The sequence below is a fragment of the Eutrigla gurnardus genome (genome assembly GCF_963514095.1).
Source record: "Eutrigla gurnardus genome assembly, chromosome: 17".
NCBI classification, from domain to species: Eukaryota; Metazoa; Chordata; class Actinopteri; order Perciformes; family Triglidae; genus Eutrigla; species Eutrigla gurnardus.
The window spans coordinates 7,216,509-7,239,452 of NC_139928.1; the positions used below are offsets into that span (position 1 = coordinate 7,216,509).

At 39.6% G+C, this 22,944-nt stretch overlaps 1 protein-coding gene across 4 annotated transcripts in view; it reads right to left on the reverse strand.

The window, feature by feature from the left end:
• Positions 1 to 1,350: 1,350 nt before the first annotated feature.
• Positions 1,351 to 22,944, reverse strand: part of thrb (thyroid hormone receptor beta) — a 92,571-nt gene continuing 70,977 nt past the window's right edge. For 2 of the 4 annotated variants that reach the window (XM_084032210.1, XM_084032209.1), the window contains 7 exons: positions 12,703 to 12,803; positions 12,470 to 12,617; positions 11,911 to 12,116; positions 10,856 to 10,942; positions 10,416 to 10,562; positions 9,430 to 9,688; positions 1,351 to 8,430 (listed from right to left, as the gene is read on the reverse strand). In XM_084032210.1, the coding sequence (XP_083888336.1) occupies positions 8,189 to 8,430; positions 9,430 to 9,688; positions 10,416 to 10,562; positions 10,856 to 10,942; positions 11,911 to 12,116; positions 12,470 to 12,617; positions 12,703 to 12,803 (1,190 nt within the window). In that variant the 3' untranslated portion in view covers positions 1,351 to 8,188. Of the gene's footprint in view, positions 8,431 to 9,429; positions 9,689 to 10,415; positions 10,563 to 10,855; positions 10,943 to 11,910; positions 12,117 to 12,469; positions 12,618 to 12,702; positions 12,804 to 13,553; positions 14,582 to 22,944 lie in introns of those variants that run through there. The other 2 variants (XM_084032212.1, XM_084032211.1) reach the window with 2 other exon arrangements.

The window sequence follows — 22,944 nt, forward strand, 5'->3', positions numbered from 1 at the left end:
TACCAGGGATTTTTATGACGTTTTAACCATTTGGTACATCATTTTATTAATTTTATTGAGTCACTTTTTTTCATCCTGAAAAATTTGACTATGGTGGTGCGGTGTGAACAGGTCCTCAGGCCTCTCATCTGCGTGATACCTTCAAATGCTCCACACTGGACGGAGGTTTGTTGTTTCCCCTCGTTCGCGGTCACTTTGCTTGTTGATGATTTTCCCTTCATTTGCTTTAGTTTGTTGTTTCTTTTTCTTGGGACTGGAAGTTGAATGGTCTTCTTTCTCTGGCTGTTGATCCTCCATTGTGAGTCAGCAGTAATGAAATGTACCTGGCTGCACCGGTCAACCACTTTAGACTAGAGGGAGCCTGACTCAGCAGTTGGAAGTTACCGATTTACGAATACAATGAAATGCAGCATACGCTTCCATGAGGTCGTGTTCACACTACACCTTTCCGTTGATGGATCTTGTCAACTTTGCATGGCCTTGCATCACATCAGGCTGAAATTAACTGTGGGTCCGCTCCGTTGCATCGCTCGCGTCGGAGAAGTTGAGAAAAATGTAACATTTTGGGCACAGAGCTGGCTGTGCAAATGCTTCTCCCCCATGTACCCGACACGCCTTCCCTCGTCCGGCATCGGTCTGTCAACGTACATTTGTAGTGTGAACGCGTCCTGAGTAGCTCCACCTGGGCAGACCAACCTTTTGCGAGGGAATTTCGCCACAGACAATAACTTAAAAGACAATCAAATAGGTGAAAATGTTATGGACTGCCACTTTAAACAAACCAAACAATACTGCACAGGGATAAAAAGCCATGAAAAAATAACAAATTTAGGTTAATGTCAATTACAACAAATTCAAACAAACATTCACACAATTGCAACAAAAATAATAATAAAGAAGAGGCACAAAACTAAATTCTCTCAAAACCATCTTTATTCTCCAGAGCCAATTCACATTAGCTGCATGGTCATCCTCCACACTCCTGTCAAAGCTTGTCAGCAGCTGGACAATGCGTCACCGGACAAGGTTGCCGGTACTTGCCAAGTGCAAGACAGCAAATTTAGAACAGAATTATTTTTTTCTCAACTTCTGTTTTTGCTGCCAAAGATTCACTCCTCCACACACCTTTGTCTCACTCCCTTTCTCTCCGTGACGGTTTTCCAGTACGTGTTGAACAGATGAGTTGAACAAGAAGACACTCAAACACACAAGGAGAGAAATCTGTGTTGACGGTGGATGACTGTTCTTCTCTGATGCCAGTTACACTTGGACTGAGAAGTTGACCTTAAATGTGTTCGGCTTTGCTGCTTTGTACTGACAGTGAGGTCGAGCTACAGTATTTCTTTCTTCTTCTTTTTTTAAATAGTTGAATTAATGCTGCACTACTTTAAGTGTTTTGTTTTTTTAATGATTCATCTTGCTCATAGGTTCTTTGCTGAGATGTGGAAATGGGTTTTGAGAGCAAGATATCCTTTTTTTTTTAAACGCTATGCCAAACAATATCATGTTCATATTATGCTAACAACATCCGTAAAAAAAATCTGCAGTCTGAAAATATACATCCTTTTTTCCTTTGTACTGTAAAATAGCTTTTCTATGGTGCAACTCTTGTTATGGTTTGTAACTGAGCAACCTTAAGAGTAACAACTCGTGGGAGAGATAACGGCACGCTGGCACCTTTCCAGGAACAGTAAACATCATCTGAACCAGCAGGCAGCATTGACTGTGTTTACATGCACCAACAGCTCTGTGCATATGATTATTCAAGTAATTATGGTTTTGTGTGTGAGACGTGCAGAAAATCCAACAATTTCATACGGCCCTTTAACTTAAGTTTGTACACAACCGCCAAAAACGAAAGTTAAGGTTCATAATTTGTGTTTTGATGTAATTTGGTCTAAAAACTACAATAAAAAAAAATCATTTTTTTTCTGGGTTAAAGTGCACTAATTATTAATTTTACATGAATAATGAGTCAAATGTCTGCCTGTAATGTGATCATCACAAGCTCTTCAGCTCTACGGAGCATTTTAGCATCTTTCAGCTCGTTCTTTTGGTTTAATGGCCCACAAACATTACTATTTTGGTTGAGTCTCAATATTCTGATTAACTAGACAGCCGTTTTCAGAAAAAAATCAACTGTAAAGTACAACGCCTCAACAAAGGGCGGACAGACATAGTTCACGGCTCGCTGGTTTACATACTGAAGCACTTACAGTACCAGCTTCAGAGCCAGATAGTTTTCTCTGAATAGAGATCGATGGAAAGTGAACAGACTTACATTCATCAGGTCACCAGAAACACAACTCCAAATAAGTGCCGACTCCACGTCTGTAGGTGTGTAAAATAGGCAACAGCTAACATATCAACTTCATAAGGCCGTAATTTGTCGAATGAGTGCGGTTATCGAGTTATGACGTGCATATGATGCAGCTCTGAGGTTAGTGTAAATACGTTTGGTAAATGGTGAGGTAAGTTTTGGTCATTTACTTTACTATAAAAAAACAAACCCAACTTGGTTGACAGTTTGTTCCTTTAAAATGTCGCATGGAATTAGTCAGGTGAAAAATATGGCCTGTTTGAGTAAAACGGCCTGGCTTATTAACCTGTTGGGACTGGAAGTTTGCTACTTTATCTTTGAAACATACATTTTTGGTTTTCTCGATGTGGCTCCTACTTTGTGCATCAAAGGCCACAAACTCCAGTTAATCAGGCCGAGAAAAAACTCATCTCTGTCAAGGATTTTTAGGCACCTTTTAGGCACCTGACTTGTGACGCACCTGAAAGCTAATGCTTTGGCTGACACACCCGGGGCTGGCTGCACATGATTTACATGGAGATATAATTTAACTGAAAGTCACACTTTAGAATGATGTCGATGTCTTCAGCTTCACAAAACCATCTAATTTTGCCAATCTTTTTTTATTTTTGTCTTGCACTCAGACGGAAGGGACAGTCCCACTAATCCCCTTTCCATACTGGTCCTGTAGTGTCAGTTCCTCATGTCAGCTCCACTGAATATTCTTTATTTTTAACTTAGATTTAGAATAGCTACAGAAAATAGCGCTTGAAAGATGTCAGAGAAAAGGGGCTGAATATACCTGTTGGTGACTTTAAACTTGAAAGTTTTAAAGACGAGGATTATCCAACTCTGTAACCCAACAGCTTAATGGACGGCTCTCGTCCAGGATTGAGATATTTCCATCACAAATTTTCTGTTACTTCAGCTAAAAGTAAAGGAAATATTGGACTTATATTCACCAGAAACACAACTCCAAATGGAAGCTAATGCTGCTCTGTGTCTGCTGGATGTACAAATATGCAAATGTTTGCTAACACGTTAGCCCTACCAAACACTGTCAAGGCTGTGTATTTGTAATTTTGTGGTGATGTCCTTTTGTGGCAAAAGAAAGTCAATTAATGTAACTTTGAAATGAGTATTTTTGGATTTGTGGCCCTTTACCTGTGCAGGAACCAAGAATTATTAACAGAAACTCAGGAACTTAACTCGTGTTTGAACTTTTTTGGTCCCTGGGCTCTAGTTTGTCTCTGCTCCTGAGGTAGTATGTGTTGAATGTCCAGCAGCTTTCAGGGTGGAGTTCAAAGTACTGACACACCACTGGTCAAACACAAGCCTCCGAACATGAGCGGCTTTCATTCAGAGAGAAAGCGAGCAGTAGCAGTTGCAAGCGTAGCGCGGGCCTTAGCATGGATATTTATTTAAATATGGTTGACGTTTAAAGTTGCGCAGCCGAATTCCTGAGACTAAGTCTAAAAGTCCATGAAGAAAAAAGAGGTCAGAGAGAGCAAGTTAGTAAGACAGTTTTGTTTCAATGCATTCTGTACTAAAAATAGATCATCAAACAGTCATGTAACAGTACATTACAAAAGACAAACCCGACGACAGCGCCGTCGACTCCTTACATTAAGAAATTAAGTCTCAATGTGTTTTAGGTCTAACTTGCAAATGTAATCCGCTAGTCTAATCCTCACAGTTCTTCAGATGCAACGGAAACGCAAATACAAATGCACCAAAGGGACTTCTGGGTCCTCATTTAGTTCCTGAGTTTAGTTCCTGGGAGTATTTGGTTGAAGAGGGCCGAGCCTAAAAGCAGAATTAAGATTAACCTAACTCTATAGATCAGCCTGATATATGGGTGTTTTTTTTTGCAACCAGCCCCGGTTGCCATAAGTGACCAGATTTATTTCACATTTTGTACTGTCTACTGTCTAAATTATTTTAGTCCAATGTATCCATCAAGTAGAAACAAACAGCAGAAGTAACTAATGGGACATCAATTTGAACGTCTGTGTTTTAATACCAGGACTACTCTGTTAACTGGTGTGTTAATGGCACCATGCAGGCTCAGTCACAGAGTATAGAAGGCTCCTGCAAACAACCTTAGATGAAGATGACCTCAACGGCTCTACGGACAACAGGGGTGCATGTAAACATGGCCAATGTTACTTTTTTCCAAATGGCTCTGGCTCAGCGCGGCCCTGCCCTACATAACGAGTGGGGCTGCCTGAGCCATGGGTGCCTACTCTCCCCCCCCCCCCCCCCCGTCCATTTCTCTCCCTCTGATTGTCTGTGCATTTTTTTTTTGTTGAGTCTGTACAGTTTTGCGAGGTGTGTGTGTGAGGTCCGGGTCATTCAAACACTGCAGCAAGTCTATTGCTTTGATAAAAGGCATCACTTCACAGAAAAGAGGAAAAAAAAAACAACAACAAAAAACAACGAAACAAAAAACCAGAAACACAAGCTGCTTTTGAGGAGTAGTGTGAAGCTTGAGAATAGCGCGATATACAGAGCAAATGTTTGTCACATTGCAAAACGACAATACCATAGAGAATCTTTTTAGAACAACAACAACAAAAAAAGAGAGAGAACATACCGGCTAAAATAAAAGAAAGAGCGCTACGTTTTCACAATCTCACCAGCTTTCTCAGTGTACCTCGCTGATGAAGTATCATACTGTTTTTTTTTGTTTTTTTTTCAGGGCCGGCCAATGTTGCTCCCGCTGCTCGGTCACAGCAGCGGCCGTCTAACCCTCACGTCACGCACATGCACACGCGTGTACAGTATGTCTACACGGTTTGCTGTATGTGTTTGTGTGTTAGTGTATATGTGTATATGCATGCCATCATTAGAGGATGGTGGGCCGTCAATACAAACAGACATTGTTCATTTCTGCGTGTACATAGAAGGTCAACCGACCATTTCCCCCTGACTCACTGTAGCACCATGACGTCACTGTTCTGACATACAGCCTCCCATTCTCAGGGAGTTGAATCGATTGTGTGTGTGTGTGTGTATGTGTGTGTGGTACTGATGAGGCAACGTGGCCGAGATGAAACACGTAAAACTCTCGACGACCGGCTGCGTCGTAGAAGCTGCGAAACGTGGACTAAAAACACGAGTCGAAGAGGGACTGTGTGCGAGCAGCATGCACTAACTAGCATAACCAGTCAAAGCCCAGTAGGGGTTCAATAAGGAGGGCATCATTCACTTGTTTTGGCACAGCATGTGGCATCGTTACACAACAACAAGTACTATGTGATTGTCTTTTTCATGACATCAGTGTCATTATGTGCTTTAGTTAGTCCCGACCGGTCTCTGGCAACGATGAACAGGCTCATTTTAATGCTACTGCTGCGTTCCTTTCAATGTCGGAAGTCTGAATCCCCAGAGGGGAGGTTGGAAGTTACAATCTTTCTGTGTTTCCAGGATCGTTTGTAGAAATAAAGGGGACAAAAATTTAAATTTGGACAGAAGATACAGATTATTTTTCTTTTTAATGCAGCTTTGACAGTGTTAGTATTAGGGCCATGGATCAATACTAGAGGTGTAACGATTCATTTGATGCATCGATGAATCGATTGTCAGTCCTATAGATTCAACTAAATCGATCTGCTCAAATAAATAAATAGAATGAATCGTTTTGGCTTCACCAATCATCGATATAAATGCATTTAATCGGATTAATCGTGATTCTTACTTATGATTAATGTTTTAATACGTTTAAGACACTCTCTCCCCTGCCAGCATGTAGTCTACTGAAAATGTTAAAAATAACTGAGCAATGTTTAATTAAAATATTATGCAGGTTTACTTTTTTATAGAATAAATATGTTATTTTTCACCTTTCAGAAGAATACAGATAGTCTCACTTGCATTATTGCATGTTTATTTAATGGATATAGAATTTTTGTTACAAGTTACTGAATCGAATTGTGGTTTACGGAATCGAATCGGATCAAATTATTACAAAAAGAAATTGCCTTGAATCAAATCGCCAACTACTGTATCGTTAATCGAATCAAATCGCTGTGAAGCCAAAGATTCACACCCCTAATCAATACAAGGCCATTCCAACAGCTGGCTTCTAAAAAATAATTATTTAGGACGGCAACTAACTATTATTTTCTCTGTTAATCAGTTCATCTTTTGCTTTATAAATTGTCAGGGTTATGATGATGTCATCAAATAGTTTATTTCAATCCTCAAAGATCCGAAATGAGAAGCTAGAACTTGGCTGTTTTTGAGTTTCTTGAAAAACAATTTAAATCATTATTTCTGCTAATTGTATTAATGTTGCAGCTCTGCATTTGGTATTTGAACAATCTGCTTCATGAGAGGTTGAATGGGAGCTCTAGAGGCGTTTCAGTTAAAAGTATGTCACATATGTGCGTCATAGACATGCAATGCCATTTCTTTGACTGGCAAACACACACTTCCTAATTTATCACATTGGCATCCACATCCTCAATTCAGCCGTGAGGAAGCCCTTAGAAAATGAGGAATAGTTTGCCGTTTCCCTTTTCTTCAGTCAACAGTGTGACACATTTCTGAGTTTTGAATGCAGAGTCACTTGGTGGATCGCAGGTAATCTGATGTGTTGGCTCGTTCATATCAGAACTTCAATATATGCTATGGAAATTAAGATGCGATTAAATGACCAGATATTTGTTTGGTTTGACGTTTCCAAAAAAAGTACGATGCGTCGAAGCTAAAGCTTTGTGGTTTACTTCAATACATTTACATAATATGTGTTGGACATTTCTGATTTAAGGATCAGATAAACATTCTTTCCATTCATTTGACAGATTTGCCAAAGTGACTCGCAATTTATATATTTAACATAAGTCTTCCCATTTAATTTCATGAATATACATTTTTTCCTTTTTCAGTGAATCTACTGTCGTAGTGCCACAGCTTAGTTCTCATGATATTTAGCAATGTTTGCTAGCATTCACAATTCAATCTTCCATGTTTAGCTTCCGACAGCAAAGGCAGGTATGAGACAGAACTCTCATACTCTGCTGAAAACTGTTGGGTGTTTCGAGGATTACAAAGAGGATTGTTTTTGTTTTAAGTGCCAGGTAGATGCAAATAATGTCGTCTCAGACAAAGTAATGATGCCCAGGTTTCTTACTTGGACTTCTGTTGCAACATTCAGAGTTTTCCGACATCTCTGGAACGCCGCACTACGACTAATCGCCGAGATGCGTGGCTACCCGGACACTTACAAAGGCCTGTGAGCTTTTGTCCATTAGAGTGAGTGTTGCCGTTAATGGGTCAGGTCACAGTATGTTGGTGAGGCACTGAACAGTTCAGACACTCACCGTATGGATGACTGACTACATGACAGTTAATATACCAACAAACGGGTCCGATAAAGTCGAGCAGGTGGGAGACGGAAACGGGTCGTCGCTAACGATGACTTCTTATCTGTGTCAGGTGAGCAGCCGTTTTGAGTTTTTCAACGCAAAAAGGAAGGAAAATAAAACATTTGCATGGTTTCTAATAATGAAATGCTGATAAATCACCATTATGCCAACTGTACAATAATAAAAAAAAAAAAACCTATGGTAAAAATCCGAGGTGAGAGGTTATATCCACAACAATAACAACAACAAAACAAACAACAACAAAAAAGAACAATATGCTGTTCACATGTACCCGCACTGTAAGGAATGGTTCCATCCAAAACTTGACCAGAGAGCTACTCCTAAACTATGGAATGAAGTGACACTCAGTAGTGCTAATAGAAAGTTCATTGTGACGGGCCCTCTGCTGGTTCCACCCCTGAGACCACCAGGGTGCCAAGGCGCTGACGTATGCACACACACATACATACACACACACATACATGCACGCACCCACACATACACTTAAATCCATTGGTCAGTCCTCGAAGACCTCCAGGAAGAGAGGAGGGAATAGCTCGGTGGGACACTCCACTTTCATGTGGAGGAACCGGCTGGCGTGGCAGGCGCCGATCATCCGCAGGTCCGTCACCTTCATTAGCAGCTTCGGCCAGAAATGCGCCAATTTGTGTTTGCGGTAGTTGATGTAATGTTCAAAGGCCAGCAGGAACTCCTCTTGGCAACGTTCGATTCGCTCCACGCTGCTCAGGCCCGGACGATCTGGGGACAAAAAGACATCGGCGATGATATAAGCCGCTGGGATGCAGGAATTTAGAGCAGCGAGTATATGTGAGAATAATACTAGGATTTAATACTATTTTATCTGCTTATCATATAGTTAAGATAAGAAAAGTAGTTGCTGAGATCTGGGAGCACAGTACCATTTGTTCAAGGATAAACTAATCATTTTTGCCCCGGCTTTGTTTCTTCTAATAATAGGTATTGGACTAACGTGGTTAACACTGTGTTCCCAGACATCAGCAGTTACTGTGCTTGTAACAGTTATAGGTGATTATTGGCCACAGCTATATATATATATATATAAACTATAATTAAAGCTCAGATTGTTAGCAGAATTTCTTACTCAATTTAATTCATATCAATGAATCCCTTTCCTGCCATAAATGACAAACAGCTGTCATTTTTCTAAACTTTGCACCAAACAAATGTCCACTTTTAAAGACTGTAATTATAGCTCACAGTCAACTTTCAACCCAGCAGCCTTCCAGCCTTGTAAATGGTATTGATTAAACCCTAGTGGCCGCTGTCAGAAGTGTGTCAGCGGACAAGACAGATGGGCAGGTTCACCTCGTGTCATGTCAACACGTACAGGACACAGCAGAGCGGTATTGATCTTCAATGAGATGCAGAGCGTCACACAGAGAAATGGTGGCTGGACAAAGCTCCTCAGCAATGATTATGGTGGTTAATTGATTGCTCTGTACTTTGGTATGGATTTCATGTCAGAAAAATAAAACTCACGTAATCTGTGCAGGAGGGAACAAAAGTGCTGTTAAGGAAATAGCATTGCTTTTAAACAGCAGGACAAGTGTTTTTTGTCTGTGCAAACCCATAATACACTTTTGGCTTGTAAAATGCAGCTTTGCTTTGGAAGATGGTCGCCAGTTATGCGGGTAAACACGAATGGGCTTTAAAGAAGACGGAACTAATCAGCTCACGTATGCATGCATGGTGGGAGTCCGAACGCCAGCTGCTTACCGGATGAGAGCAGGATGACAGCCTGCAGCAGAGCCACCTCAGAGTCGTCCAAGTTAAAGGAGGACAGCGACACGCCAAGGTCAAAGATGGCGTCCGAGACAACGCCCAAGCCTCCGTTCTTAAGCTGACCCCGCGTCACCGCCATCTCGCCGTTGAGCGTGAGGGTCTCGCTCTCTGGATCGTAGCGAACGGCGGCTCGCAGCGACATGATCTCCATGCAACAGCCTTTCAACAGGACGATCTGGTCTTCACAAGGCAGCTGATTATGAGGACAAACAGATGAGCACTGTCAGGAGGGACGTGGCTGACCTCGCCAAGGCAATCACTGGTTTTTAAACAGCTGAAACTATAAACTATAAATATATACACACATATATACACACACACACAACATATGTGAAGAATAAACTGTAGTTTCCAATAAAACATGAATGCTTTATAACTATTAACACAACTTGGTAACTGAGAAATGACATAGTTGGAAATTAAAACTTATATTTTTCACTGTCAGTGGAATCATCAATTCATCATCTCATCATGTCATCCGTGATGACAAACAAAATGTGTTCTATTTAGCCTGATAAACAGATATTAGACTTTTGTCAGCTCTGCTGCTCATTTTTTTTACAGATTCATTGTGTTCTACTATTAAATCATTTTGTTTACTCTACAAAAAATTATATATACAACTATATAAAACTATTGTTTTGAGGCCTATATTGATTTGATACCTGAGATTTTATGAAATCGAATATACATTTTTTTCACATAAACTACAAATAAAATGTTTTAAATTGTTGCTGATGTCATTTATCGGCTGAGATTCATGTTGCAGTTATATGATGTGATTGACTTGACTGTAAATCCACTGTAGCTGCCGTGTTAGAAACTCAAACAGGTGTGAACCGCTCCTCTGCCGCCACCAGAGGGAGCATCGTGAACTCTTCATCAACATGAAACTTTGTCAAATAAGCAGCTGCACTCACCTCACAAAACATAGGCAGTTTTTTGGCAAAGTCCACCACTCGGGTTATGGCAGGGGTGATAATTTTTGTAAACTGACTGAAAGCTTCTATATCCACTTTGTTTCCTTCAGGTGTATTGACCATGGATGCTTGACCAATTTCCTCAGGCTGAAAGAAGACAGAGAGAAGGTCAGTGTCGGATCTGTCTCCAGACAAATAAAACAATAAATGAAATGATTCTATTACTGAGAACAGTATTGATCTATTCAAGGTCAAATGAGATGTTGCAAAGACTCGAAAGTGAGCGAAGTGGTTTGATTTAGGACGCATCACTACAGACATGTAGCACTCGTGTATCTTTTCCACACAATTAAATGTCTTATGCATGTTAATGTAAACTACACACTGTGCAAGCTCACTGAAGACAGGACAGTTTGTTGTTGTCGATCAGTTTCCCTTACCTTAGTTTCCTTCACCCCCGCTGCACTCTGGTCAGAAGTATAGAATAAATTACATGTTATTTCATTAAGAAGCATAGCTTCCTCGACCTGTTGGATAATCAACAGGAATCGTGAAGTTTCAATGAAGAACTCGTGTCAAGCCAACTAAAAAGAAAACAAGTTAAAACTGAAGACAGATGAAAGAGTGTGCAGATAGGAAACAGGTGAGGACAGAGATACAAGTTGGGTTTCTATGGTGAGATTCAGGCTCGGGGACCAGGATTTCAAACAGCTCCCCCCGAGACACTCGACCGCACAGACTTCACTATGTCTTCGTAATTAAAATGTACAAAAACGTTTCCAAATTCATTTCCCACGCAGATGGAGTGAAATAGATTCCAATAAATGTGTGACGCATGTAAAGTGACTTGTTGTTACGTAGTGACAGATTTAATTCCTGATTATTACACAATTACCTCAACAAATGAGACCCTTGTATAATCACTGTTTCACTCTAACAAGTGCTCGTTCTGATCGCACCATAGAAACCCAAAACAAAGTCAACAGTCGAGATGGACTTTTCAATCTGAACAGAGCAATTAGACTTTACAGAAAAGGAAAAGAAAATTAGTCAAAAGAAAGTGCCAGCTGTGAAATCAAAAGCTACAATCAGAAAGAGAGAAAAATGAAACGGCACCAAAAAAAAGCAAGTTATTAGTATCGACTATTAAGGATCGTAGCTCGGTAAGTCATTAAAAAGACAAGAATAAGGTGTTCCATTATAAATTAGTGCTGCTGCGTTGAGGAACACACTTTCCTCCATCGTCCAGCTAATTTTGCCCCACTCTACAAGGAGATACAAAAAAACACATGGACATATTAACACAGGGAGCAGTGGTTGTGGCGGAGGTGGAGGAGACAGGGGCATGAGGAGGAAGGGGGTCTGTGAAGGGTGGGAGGGGATGGAGGGGGGATGGGGTTGGGGGGTTGTTGGATTTGATACGGCAGGGTAATCAATACAACGAAGGCTGTGGTGAGGAGGGAGGGAGGGAGGGAGGGGAGGGAGGATGTCTCACCAGGAATTTCCGCTTCTGCTTCCAGTGGTTGCCCTGTGCGTTAGTGGCCATATGGGCCTCAGTCACCATACGGATGAGGTCCCACTCCTCCTGGGTGGGCTCCTGTCGGTCCCACACCGTCTTCTGCAGTTCCTCCTTCCGACGGCGCTCCCTGTTCTCCTCGATTAGCTTCCGCTTGGCCAGCCTCTTGCTGTCGTCCAACACCACTGGTGGGAACATTGGCCACATAGTTGAAAATACAGGGCAACCTCAAAATGACAACCCCAAAACGGACGGATTAACTAAAAAAAAATTAAATAAATTACATTCCCCCCTTTTACACCCACAACGCTAATGGAAAGAACGCATACTTAGAAAACAACTGAGCTCATAACAGCATTTTAATGTGGGAATTAATGTGATTTATCCCTGTAACAAAAATACTTTTTATATAATAAGAGTAAAATGATTAATTCAATTCAATACATTTTCTGTTGATCCACTAATTGATTGACAGAAACGGACAAACAAACAAAGATGGCGCATCAATGAAGCAGACGGCGCTCTGACGAAAACTTACAGTCGGTTGCCATTCCCACTGCAATGCACTTCTTGAAGCGGCATTCCTGGCACTGGTTTCTGGTCACTTTGTCGATGACACATTTCCCTTCATACTTACAAGCGTATGTCGGGTTGAGATTCTTCTGGATTGTCCGCCTGAAGAAACCCTTGAAAGCAGACAGGCACACGCTCAGAAAGGATTCGAGAAAAGTAAACAAATAAACGTGCAAACGATGAAGACTCACGCGTTACCTTGCAACCTTCACAGGTAATGCAGCGATAGTGATAGCCTGTGGCTTTGTCCCCGCACACTACACATAGCTCATCCTTGTCCAGGTAACTTGGAATGTACCCTGGAGAGAAGAACAAACACTTAATATCAGGTTTTGGTTTGAAAGATTAAGAGATCCTTTCAATAATAATTATAACAAATTTTAAAATATTTTGGGAATTTTATGTTTTCTTTAAAATGTGTCTTTTTGTGTACTTCTAGGAAAAAAGTATGTGAGTAGGTGCGTATTAATGTGTCTTCGGAATAAGTCATTGATTGGCACCGACTTCCATAGATGGCACTGTTCACTCACTGAGTTAACACCTGGTCCAATTTTGGGATTCGGCTTAATGAGTTCAGTGCTTTGACCTCTGGCAGACTCCAGGACCGGAGGTTAACAAGCTGATCAATACCTTTTTTTTTTTTTTGGGGGGAGTTTGTAAAGAATCAGCCTTCTGTTGCCTCGCCATCAATCAATAAGGAACCCCCGCCCGCCTCAGCCAAACACTCTGAGCATCAGATGCACCAAGTCCTGCTCACAGATCTGCCGCCCCATGATGACTTAAGTCTTGGATTTACGCTTGTCACACTTAATTGAAAATCCCAGACGTCACTGATTCATTGATCAAGGACGAGTTATCACTAATTAAATGTTCATATATATAAATATATATATATATATATATATATATATATATATAAATATAACTATCAAAACATATTCGTCATGCACAATCCAGAGAGATAACCACAAAACAACGGAAACCATTCCATCCATCAATCTCATACCACAAAAAGGCTTTCACCGAGAATCACAAACCGGACGTCATACCTTTCCTGTGCGCCTCCTGCATCCACTGCAGGTGTGAGAAGTCAGGTTTGATCTCAGGGAAATATTCAGGCTGGTGGTGGTAGTGACTAAGAGGGATCTCCATGCTGCAAAACTCGCTCTTAAAAACGGGAGTGCCACCAGCGTACAAGCAAGAGTAGTGCTGGCTGGGCGGCCAAGCCTGCTCCATGCACGGTGGGTGGTGCAGCGGCTGGGGTTCGCAGTGTCCATACCTGGGTCCCTCACCCGGGTACATGCAGTGTTCCCCGCCGCCCTGCACCGCGTAGCCTCCCACCCCAGAACGAGGCATCTCATACATGTCTGGTATGCAGTAATTCATCATGCAGAGCACCATAAAACGTCGTGGGTGAACTCCAACAACTATCCTTTGTGCAAAAAGAAAAATCTCAGAAGGAAAATAAATAAATAAATAAAAAAATCTGCTCAAAGACGGAGCATCAAGCCATGTGAATGTGACTATTAGAATGTCTGGAAAACAAATGTATTAGAGTTGCCCCCCTGATACGCTCAAAAGTTTTATCCACCGAGTCCAGACTTCACCGAGCAGCTGCCCCACCCGCCACCACACGGCCGAATCGGGAAGGAGAGATTTATGACGACGTAGAGCTCTAATCTTACACTCCACAAATCCTCAAAGCGCACAGACCGTGGCGATGTCGCAGATTAAGACCTCGCATGTTGCACCTCCATCTAATAACAGCGACTACATAACTGTTCTATGGAAAGCGATAACTTTAAATTAAAATGTAAAAAGTGTTTGTTTTGTGGAGGATTCTCACATCATATTAGATCGTATATACGATTACATCGTATTAGTGTTAGTCGTTTTCTTCACCGTGATAACTTAACCCTAAACCTTTAACCTTTAACCTCTGTGTATTTAACCCCTTGCTTATCCTGCGGGTATTTTAAACAGAATCTGTAAACAAGCTTGCTTAGGTGTGTGTCGTATAATTATTCCTGCCAACTATTTAGTGAATGTTATGACACTAAGAAGATTTTAAGAAGGTCTTTGTGTTTTATACGCAGGAACCCTGACATGTATTTAATCCGCTCCCGCTAAGCTAATGGAAAGAACGCATAATTAGAAAAACTGAGCTCTTTATAGCATTTTGATGCAGGAATTAACCAGAAAAATATTACAATTAATAAAATAAATAAATAATAATCAAAATTAAAATTTCCTATTTAGATCATTTAGCAAATCAAATCTGTGAATAAAAATATAATTAAATTATCTGTACTGTTCATGAGATACATATATTAACATGAATATACATCTTATTCTCCTTGTCTTTCTGTAATGCATTTTAATTCTTCTATTTTTTTCAATTTATTGTTTGACATGTTATGATGTGAAGCACTTTGAGTCTGCCTTGTGTATGAAAGGTGATATACAAATAAAGTTGCCTTGCCTAATTTTAATGCTATTAATGCAATGAAATGTTTTTTTTTTAAAACAGGATAAAAACAATGCCAACAAAAACCAACAAAAATAAGTCTTTTCTTTAAATATATTGAAGTAGATTTTTCTTTTTACATTAATAACATGTTGTAGTTGTTATGATGAAGTCTTATGCAATAAAATACGTTTTTTCTTTAAAAAATAGTTTTAAGACGTAAAACAAACCAAAAAAAATAAAATCAATATTGTTTCCCACAAAGTCAGACACGCGAGCAGCACGCTGAGCGACACATTGCGTGATCCGTTTCAGATAATACACCTATTATCCGAGGCATCGGCTATACTCAGCCATATTGATTAGGCTTCCTGCTCAATAAAAATGGGATAAGCCTTATGGTGCGGACGCGTGATTGTTGGGATCCACAAGGCCTTCTTCAATAATTTCTTGCATGTAACGTTTCTTCATAATTACCAATAACAAGCTGTTTTATTGAATGGTTTTTAGAAATGTTACTATTAAAGCAAACAGACAGACAGACAGAAGGGAAAAAAACCTACACAATCAATACGGAGACGTTTGTGAATGCTGTTAACTTTAGATTATGGATAATACTGCAGAAACAAGTTAGTATTGGAACAAACTAATTCATAGCCTCTTCATGATTATTGTTTTATGTATTCATATGGATGCTTTCACTTTTCGTATACATACTTTCTCTGACATTTTAAACCTATATCTATTCTATTGATTATTATAAAATCTTCAATTTTGTAATTTCCCATGGATGTAAAAATATGGAAACTGCAATATTTGAACTTCTGAAGAGAATACTGGTTCAAAGTTATTCCACTATATTTCCCTGTGAATTACCAACCAATCAAATCAGATCGTTCAGTGTTTGAAGATTATAAAGAGAAAACAAATATAAATGTGTTGCCTTTACTTCAAATTACAAACTGGAATTATTTATTGCCAAAAATAAATAGAATCATATTGGTTTCAATAAAGAATTAAGCCTTTCAAACAATTTTAGGTCCCAAAATTCTCATAAGCCCAGTAAATTAGAGGTGTGAATGTGAGTTTCGAAGAAAAAGTCTTAATGTAAACATATTATATATATGTATTATTTGATAGACTGTAAAGTTTATCTGAAGGACTCCAGTTAATTTAGCATTTCAGGAAAAATCACAAATCAGAATATTTGTTTGTTTCCTCAAACTTGTGTAAAGCTTCTTTGAGAGACACATTTTGGGTAAAGTGTGATAACACAGACGCCTGAGATCTACTTAAGACAAGCAAACACCAGAACAGCGAACATCCTGCTGGTTGATGGATCATAGAGGCCACAAACATGAACGGGAACACATGGCCAAGTCTGAGCAGAGATGCATGCAGTTTTGGCTTTAAAATCCCTGCTGCTTGTACTTATGTGAACTCTGAATGCAGCCAGTCTGCACGCTCTCCACCGCGTCCCTCAGAGACGACACGATCAATACTGCTGGTGTCCGGGATTAGGAAACTCGGATAATAAGGGTTCTGGTGGACCTTCAAAGACCTTGATCGAATTTCACAACTTTGCTTTCTGTTTACTATGATTTAAGTATATTTAGCTGTATTACCATGCAAGCAGAGTTTGAAGCCCGGACATGAGCAGCCATCACTTTTAGCCCTACAGTTCAATCAATTCAATCTAAATTTTGTCTCCTCTAATCAGTTAACACAACATACCAACATGCCAAGGCATGTTTTGTGCCGCAGATGACTGTATACCAACATCACTAAAATGTTTCGTGTAATGGTAATGTGTCTTACATGTAATTATTTCCATGTAATGTACTAATAATTCCCCCATGTTTTATAAATAAATTGTGTTTATAATCAATTTCATACAAATGTAATCTATCAGATATTTAAAGAAGTAGTAAATCAGAGCATATGATCCCATGTAGTAACCCAATTCTGACTAAAATGACCACGTATTTCCCCTTATTTTAATCTAAGAACAAATTACATATATTCAATATTAGATTCTGCTTTGTCCCTATGACAACGGTGAGAGAAGTGAATAATTAAAACATCAGAATGAAAGAAATCTGGATCTATTTGCAGGTCTATTTAGGTCATTTTCAGCACGGAAATATACAGTATATATATATATATATATATATACACACACTCACCGGCCACACACATCTTTTATCAGATTAAATCCAACCATAGGTGAGCTGCACCACACACCTCCTGCCTAAAGTAGAAGCAGTTTAAATCACCACACACAGCATTGTTCCACACCAAATGACTATTAGACGAGGTGAAAAACACGCACATTGTTGGTGACCAAAATGTTCTCTGCATATTGATTTTAGAAATTATCTTCTAAACATGCAAACGGCAACGTTTGCTCCTAATGTTCATGAATAGAAAGTAATCGACTTATAATTTACAAATATCATAGTCGTGAAGGTGTAGATACATATTTGAAATGTTTTTATTCATTATTTGTTAGTTATTGCTCATGAACAACACTGGTTTAACAGGAAATGACTGTTTGAGGGGCTGTTTTATAATAAATGCCCTAAATTTACAGTTTAAGTTGTTTTTTGTTTGTCTGTTGTCTGTTTCCCCACAGTTTAAACATGTATCAAAAATGATATTCTGTACTTTTATTTTGATTGTGAAACCTATATACCTCTATATTATTAACAGTTTATTCCATTTACAGTATTTGGTGGTATCCGTCTGGAGACGTTTCACAGCGACGACCACAACGTAAGAAAAACATCTTCATGTGTAACAATGACAGTTCAATAACTGTAATAATCTGTGCTTCTGTTGTGTAATTTTTGCCCATTTAATAACAATTTAAAAGCTGTCAGAAATGCCAATTTCAGATTGATACAGTTGTGCTAATGTAGAATACCTCATAAATAATGTTAATTTGGATTAATCTATGTGCATATTACCTATATATTAATAGTTTCATGTTGGATTAGTAAATACTCAGCGTTCCAAACTGCATGACTTAAAAGTTGTAATTTTAGGATGTAAGAAAACTAACATTAAAATATTTCATCTCTGATCTCAAACATTTCTTAACTATTTGAATGTCTTTTATGAAGAATAATTGGCATGACAAATGAACAAAAGGGTAAACAAAACAAAGCCCAACATGTGCAGCTAAAAGTGTAAAAACAATAAGAGGAATGTAGGAATATCTGAAGTATATTAAAGTGTGACTACTCAGCAGCTTTCCATTTAAAAAAGAAAGAAAAGGGACTAAAATTAACTGAATTCTGTCAATTTTTCAGTTTTTTTTGGGGTGGGTGAAAAAGATATACCATTGTTTAGTTGTTTGTAACTTTTACATGAATGACTGTTTTATGGACGTTGTGATACAACATGGAATCACTGTTCCCATTAGTACTATTGGCAGAACAAAAACACCACAAATTAAGTCAAAATCAGTTTGAACATCTTTTGCATCTTAGAACATAATAACACAAGATATACAGTACTGATAGTGATACACTGTTGCACATTCTTCCAACAAATACACCATTATGTATAAAACTATATAACCGAGGCAACATGAATGATCAGTGTTTCATAATCTGTCTGAATGAACAGTTAACAGGGCTTATCATGGGATTACCGACCCTGTTCAATAAGAAGTGTGAGTATGTGAGGGGTCGATGTGATCGACATGCAGCAGCTGGTAAGACACGGGCCCTCTGAGGCAAATCTGCTCCCAAAGAGGGCCTGATACCAGTTTAACTTTGTGATGAGGTGACGTCCTCACCGAGTCCTAATCTTGTTTGGAGTTTTCAATGTCGACATTAAGCGTTCATCAGACAGAGTCTGTCAATACTGAAACAATCTGTCGTCTGAGTGGACGCATTAACGTATGTGAGCTTTCATGTTTCTAACAAGCTCTTTTTTGTGTTACCGTATATTTAAATATATTATAGACATCTAGAATTTCTTTCCAAGTCTTTTTTAATTTAGCAGTAAACATGCAGCATCATATTATATACACATGCATGTATTGACCGGTATTGAACAAGGTATTTATGGATGGAGAACTAACATAAACAAAAGATATATATATATATATATATATAGCAAATAAAAGCATTTGTCTACAGCTAATATTAAGTGCGTCTGCAAAGTAAACACATCATATGATTGTGGGAAAAACCAAGCAAATGGATCTTAATTTAAGATCACTTTGAATTGTCTCAAATCTAGATACATTTTCTTTCAGACCCGCCACAAATGCATCACATTTAAGACAAAAAAAAAAAGCAATCTACATTTTAATCTATTTAAATATGTCTTTACTTACCCTAATTGTATTTTTATCAGATGCAGCTTTCTCTCTTTAAGCTCATTCTCGTAAACGTGCGGGAATAAAATGTCCACAAGAACGTTTCCTGCATCCTGTTTCAAGTTATGCTGAGCGAGTAGAAATACTGACGGCTTGTTGACTCCAGGTATTCCTGACAAACCTTACGACTCTCTACTTCAGATAACACTAGACTTCTGCTCAACAATCATATCCACGCATTGCGAACAGGGAGACGGTTTCTCTGCCGCGCCGCCTGACAGCAATGGCCCTGCAGCCGGCTTCTGCACAGATATATTCCCTCCCTGATTGATTACTTTCAGCCTAGGGAGCTCAAAGCAGGTCATGAACAATTATTGGACGTGAGGAATCTCTTTTTACCCCGGGCCCTGAAATGACACGATACACTGTGCCAGATGTCCCTGGCTACTCGCCGTTACCTGATGAGACACATTAGTCCTTGAACCTTTCCCTTCGCCGGTCGGGGTGAGCTCAGGGGAACGACTAAAAAGCTGCTAACGCCGAAGGTTTAAGTTTGACGGGATTATCCCGCACTTTGGAGAGAAGCTACTGCTTTTCTTTTAACTTCATTCATTTGAAACGCTTCTTCCACAAAGTCCAAAAGAATCCAATCAGATGAATCACTGTGTTCTCAGTAATTTACCATTTCCCTGATTGTGCACATTACAAATGCCGGACAACTCCAAACGGTACATATCTATGCACGTACAAGTGAGGAGGCGATGCAACAGCAAGGAAGTGGAAAGGAGGTGCGTGTGTGATGAGCTCAAGAGGTTTTATATATAGTATAGTTGTTCAATCAAGTACATGTTAGGCTCCTTAGTTATTCCAGTTTGAAATAGATTGTCATTTAGGTCGTAGATTGTGATAGAGAGTGTATCATATATATATTATACTATAATCTCAGAATTATATTTTCTATGTTTAACTTGCAGAACATGTTTTGAAAAATACCAAAAAGTCTTAAGTTGGTCCAAATGTTTCTTTTTTCTTGTGCAGCAAACTGCTTCATATTTTATTATTTTAGTCTTTATTGAAATTGTGGGTTTGCTGTCAAATATAGTCTAGAATGCGTCCTTTAATGTTTGTGCTCTATGTAGCTTGTAGACAAAAGTTTTATAACAACCACTGCCTCATTTTATTCAAACAAATGTGGCCCTTGTCACGGACAATTCATCAGTGCTGCTTTCTTCCCCTCACCGAGCTCATTAACACGCCGCTGCTGAGAGATGAGACATCTAATGAGTGAATCATCACGGCAGACATTCCTGGAGACATTTCTCCTGAGACGCACACAATTCAATTCCAACTTAAACATCAAAATAAAGCCCACAGGAGCACTCCCTCCCTGTTTCCTCATCGCTGCAGAGGGGGTCGTATGATGCAAAAGCACCTCGACGCAAACCGAGTGACATCGGGCGACACGCAAATGAATGAAGAATGGAAAAAGGTATGAAACTCTAAATTCAGGTGATAGAAATGTTAGATTACACAGCTCAGCGTCTCCTTGAGCTTCAGCTGGGAGACGGGCTGCAGAGATGATGTCATCAAGAGAGAAATGCCAGCTGTTCCACAGACGCCAATCAGCAAGTTAAGCAGCAGAAACACTAGATTTATACACTAGATCCATGAAGACACAACCAACACGACAACATTAAACTCACTTATTCAGTTATTAAAATGCCAATTTCATAAGAATTAGAGCACAGTTTGATCAAATACAGTAAATATATCTACTGCAAAATTACATGGAATAAACTGTTAATAATTTCAGTGCACACACACACACACACACACACACACACACACACACACACACACACACACACACACACACACACACACGGTTCACAGTGAGTATCAGATTCATTTTTGGCTCAAACCCATAGGTTCAAACCCATAAAACTCTTAACTGCTGTAAGTGGACAGACAACCTTCCTTCATCTGTGAACATACGGAGCACAGAATATTTATGATTTATTCATGGTGACACAAATCAAGCCCGTCACCTACAAATTCATTTTCCCATTGGACTGAATTACTCTCTTGATTTGGCAAACATGTTTTTTTCACACATTTAGCGCAGTTCGAAAAAACAAAAAAATGCAAAAAATTTGACTACATTTAGTAAAAAAACAAATCCTTGATGGCCAAAAAGACGAAATGATGAAATAAAAACTAAACAAATCAAAAACACTTGTTTCACAGGGGACACAAACAAGCTGACCATCACAACAACCTTCAAACCCATTCAAAGCTAATTTGCGATACGTTGTTAGAAAACTTAATCCACTAAAAAAATGTTTCCCTCGAAAACGTAATTCTTACTGTTCTTCTGCTGTGAGAACGTAATCTGTAGAAGACCAGACTGCACATCTGTAACAAATCAATCATGTAGTGATTAACTTAACGCCTTCGCTCTGCTCAACACTCAAAGCTGTTGCTCCTGTTTTTCAGCTTCCTGATGCAAATGCATTTGGTGTACATATCAAAGACCTCGGCATTAGTGAGATTTCAGTCGTATTGACACAACCTCCACTGCTGCACCGCTGCTGGTGAACACTTGTGCTCAGCCCTTTACTCAGTATGTCTGGCTCTCGCCCCTCATTGTTCAGATAAAGACAAAACACTCGCTCGTTAGCAGGAACAGCAATAAGCACACGGCTTCCACTGTTGGACCAATGGGCAACCTCCAGGAGTTGCAGGGAGAAACAGCTTCAGCTATGCAGTAAAAGACCAGTGGTGCCTCTCTGTGCTGTCAACACTGATTAACGACACTATTACCACAAAATCACATCTAAGTCAGCGTGTTGGGTTTACTTTTCTACCGCTGGAAGGAGGAGACGTGGAAAGAACAAGCGATCATGTATCATGTAATGATAGTGAACCCACCAGACATGCCCTCCATCCTCAACAATCCTGAGCCGTGAAATGTGAAATGAGGCAATTCATATGGAATCGAGACCGTTTGAGTCATCCGTTTGTGTCAACAGTCATCGCCGAGGACCAGATATGAATCTAGTCTCCCCGCGGCAGCCCAGGCCTCTACGGGGAGGACGCATGAAGCTGTAATGGAGTGTCCTTGAATGCAATCATTGCCGAGTAGGAAAGGCGTAGCGGTGGTGGTGGTGGTTGAGGCAGAGATACAGGGGTGAAGAGGAACATTTTCCACCGCATGCGGTGTAGTAATACAGGCCCATTAGGGATTATGTAGCAGGTTAGTTAGGATTTCCCTTCCACATATCACAAACAGCTTCATATTATCATGGTCTTTGCTTGCAACATGTAGCAGAATGGTGCGGGCCGGTTTGTTTCTACATATCTGTTGTTTCTATGCCTGCCAGGTTTGGTTTGATGTTTGCTTCATTTTTCATTTTGTTAATTTCATGGTTGGAAATGGGGATGAGGATCAAAGAGTATCTCTTGATCATGTGTTCATGTCTGTGATCTCATTATGTTAATTAGCATAATGAAAGATAACAGACAGTTATGTATTTTTTGCTTCATTTTACATAAAGAGTATAAATCCTGGAAACAACAGTAAGGAACCCAAGAAGAGCTCTGAGACCTTTATTGAAGTAATAGATTGTGTGCACATTTG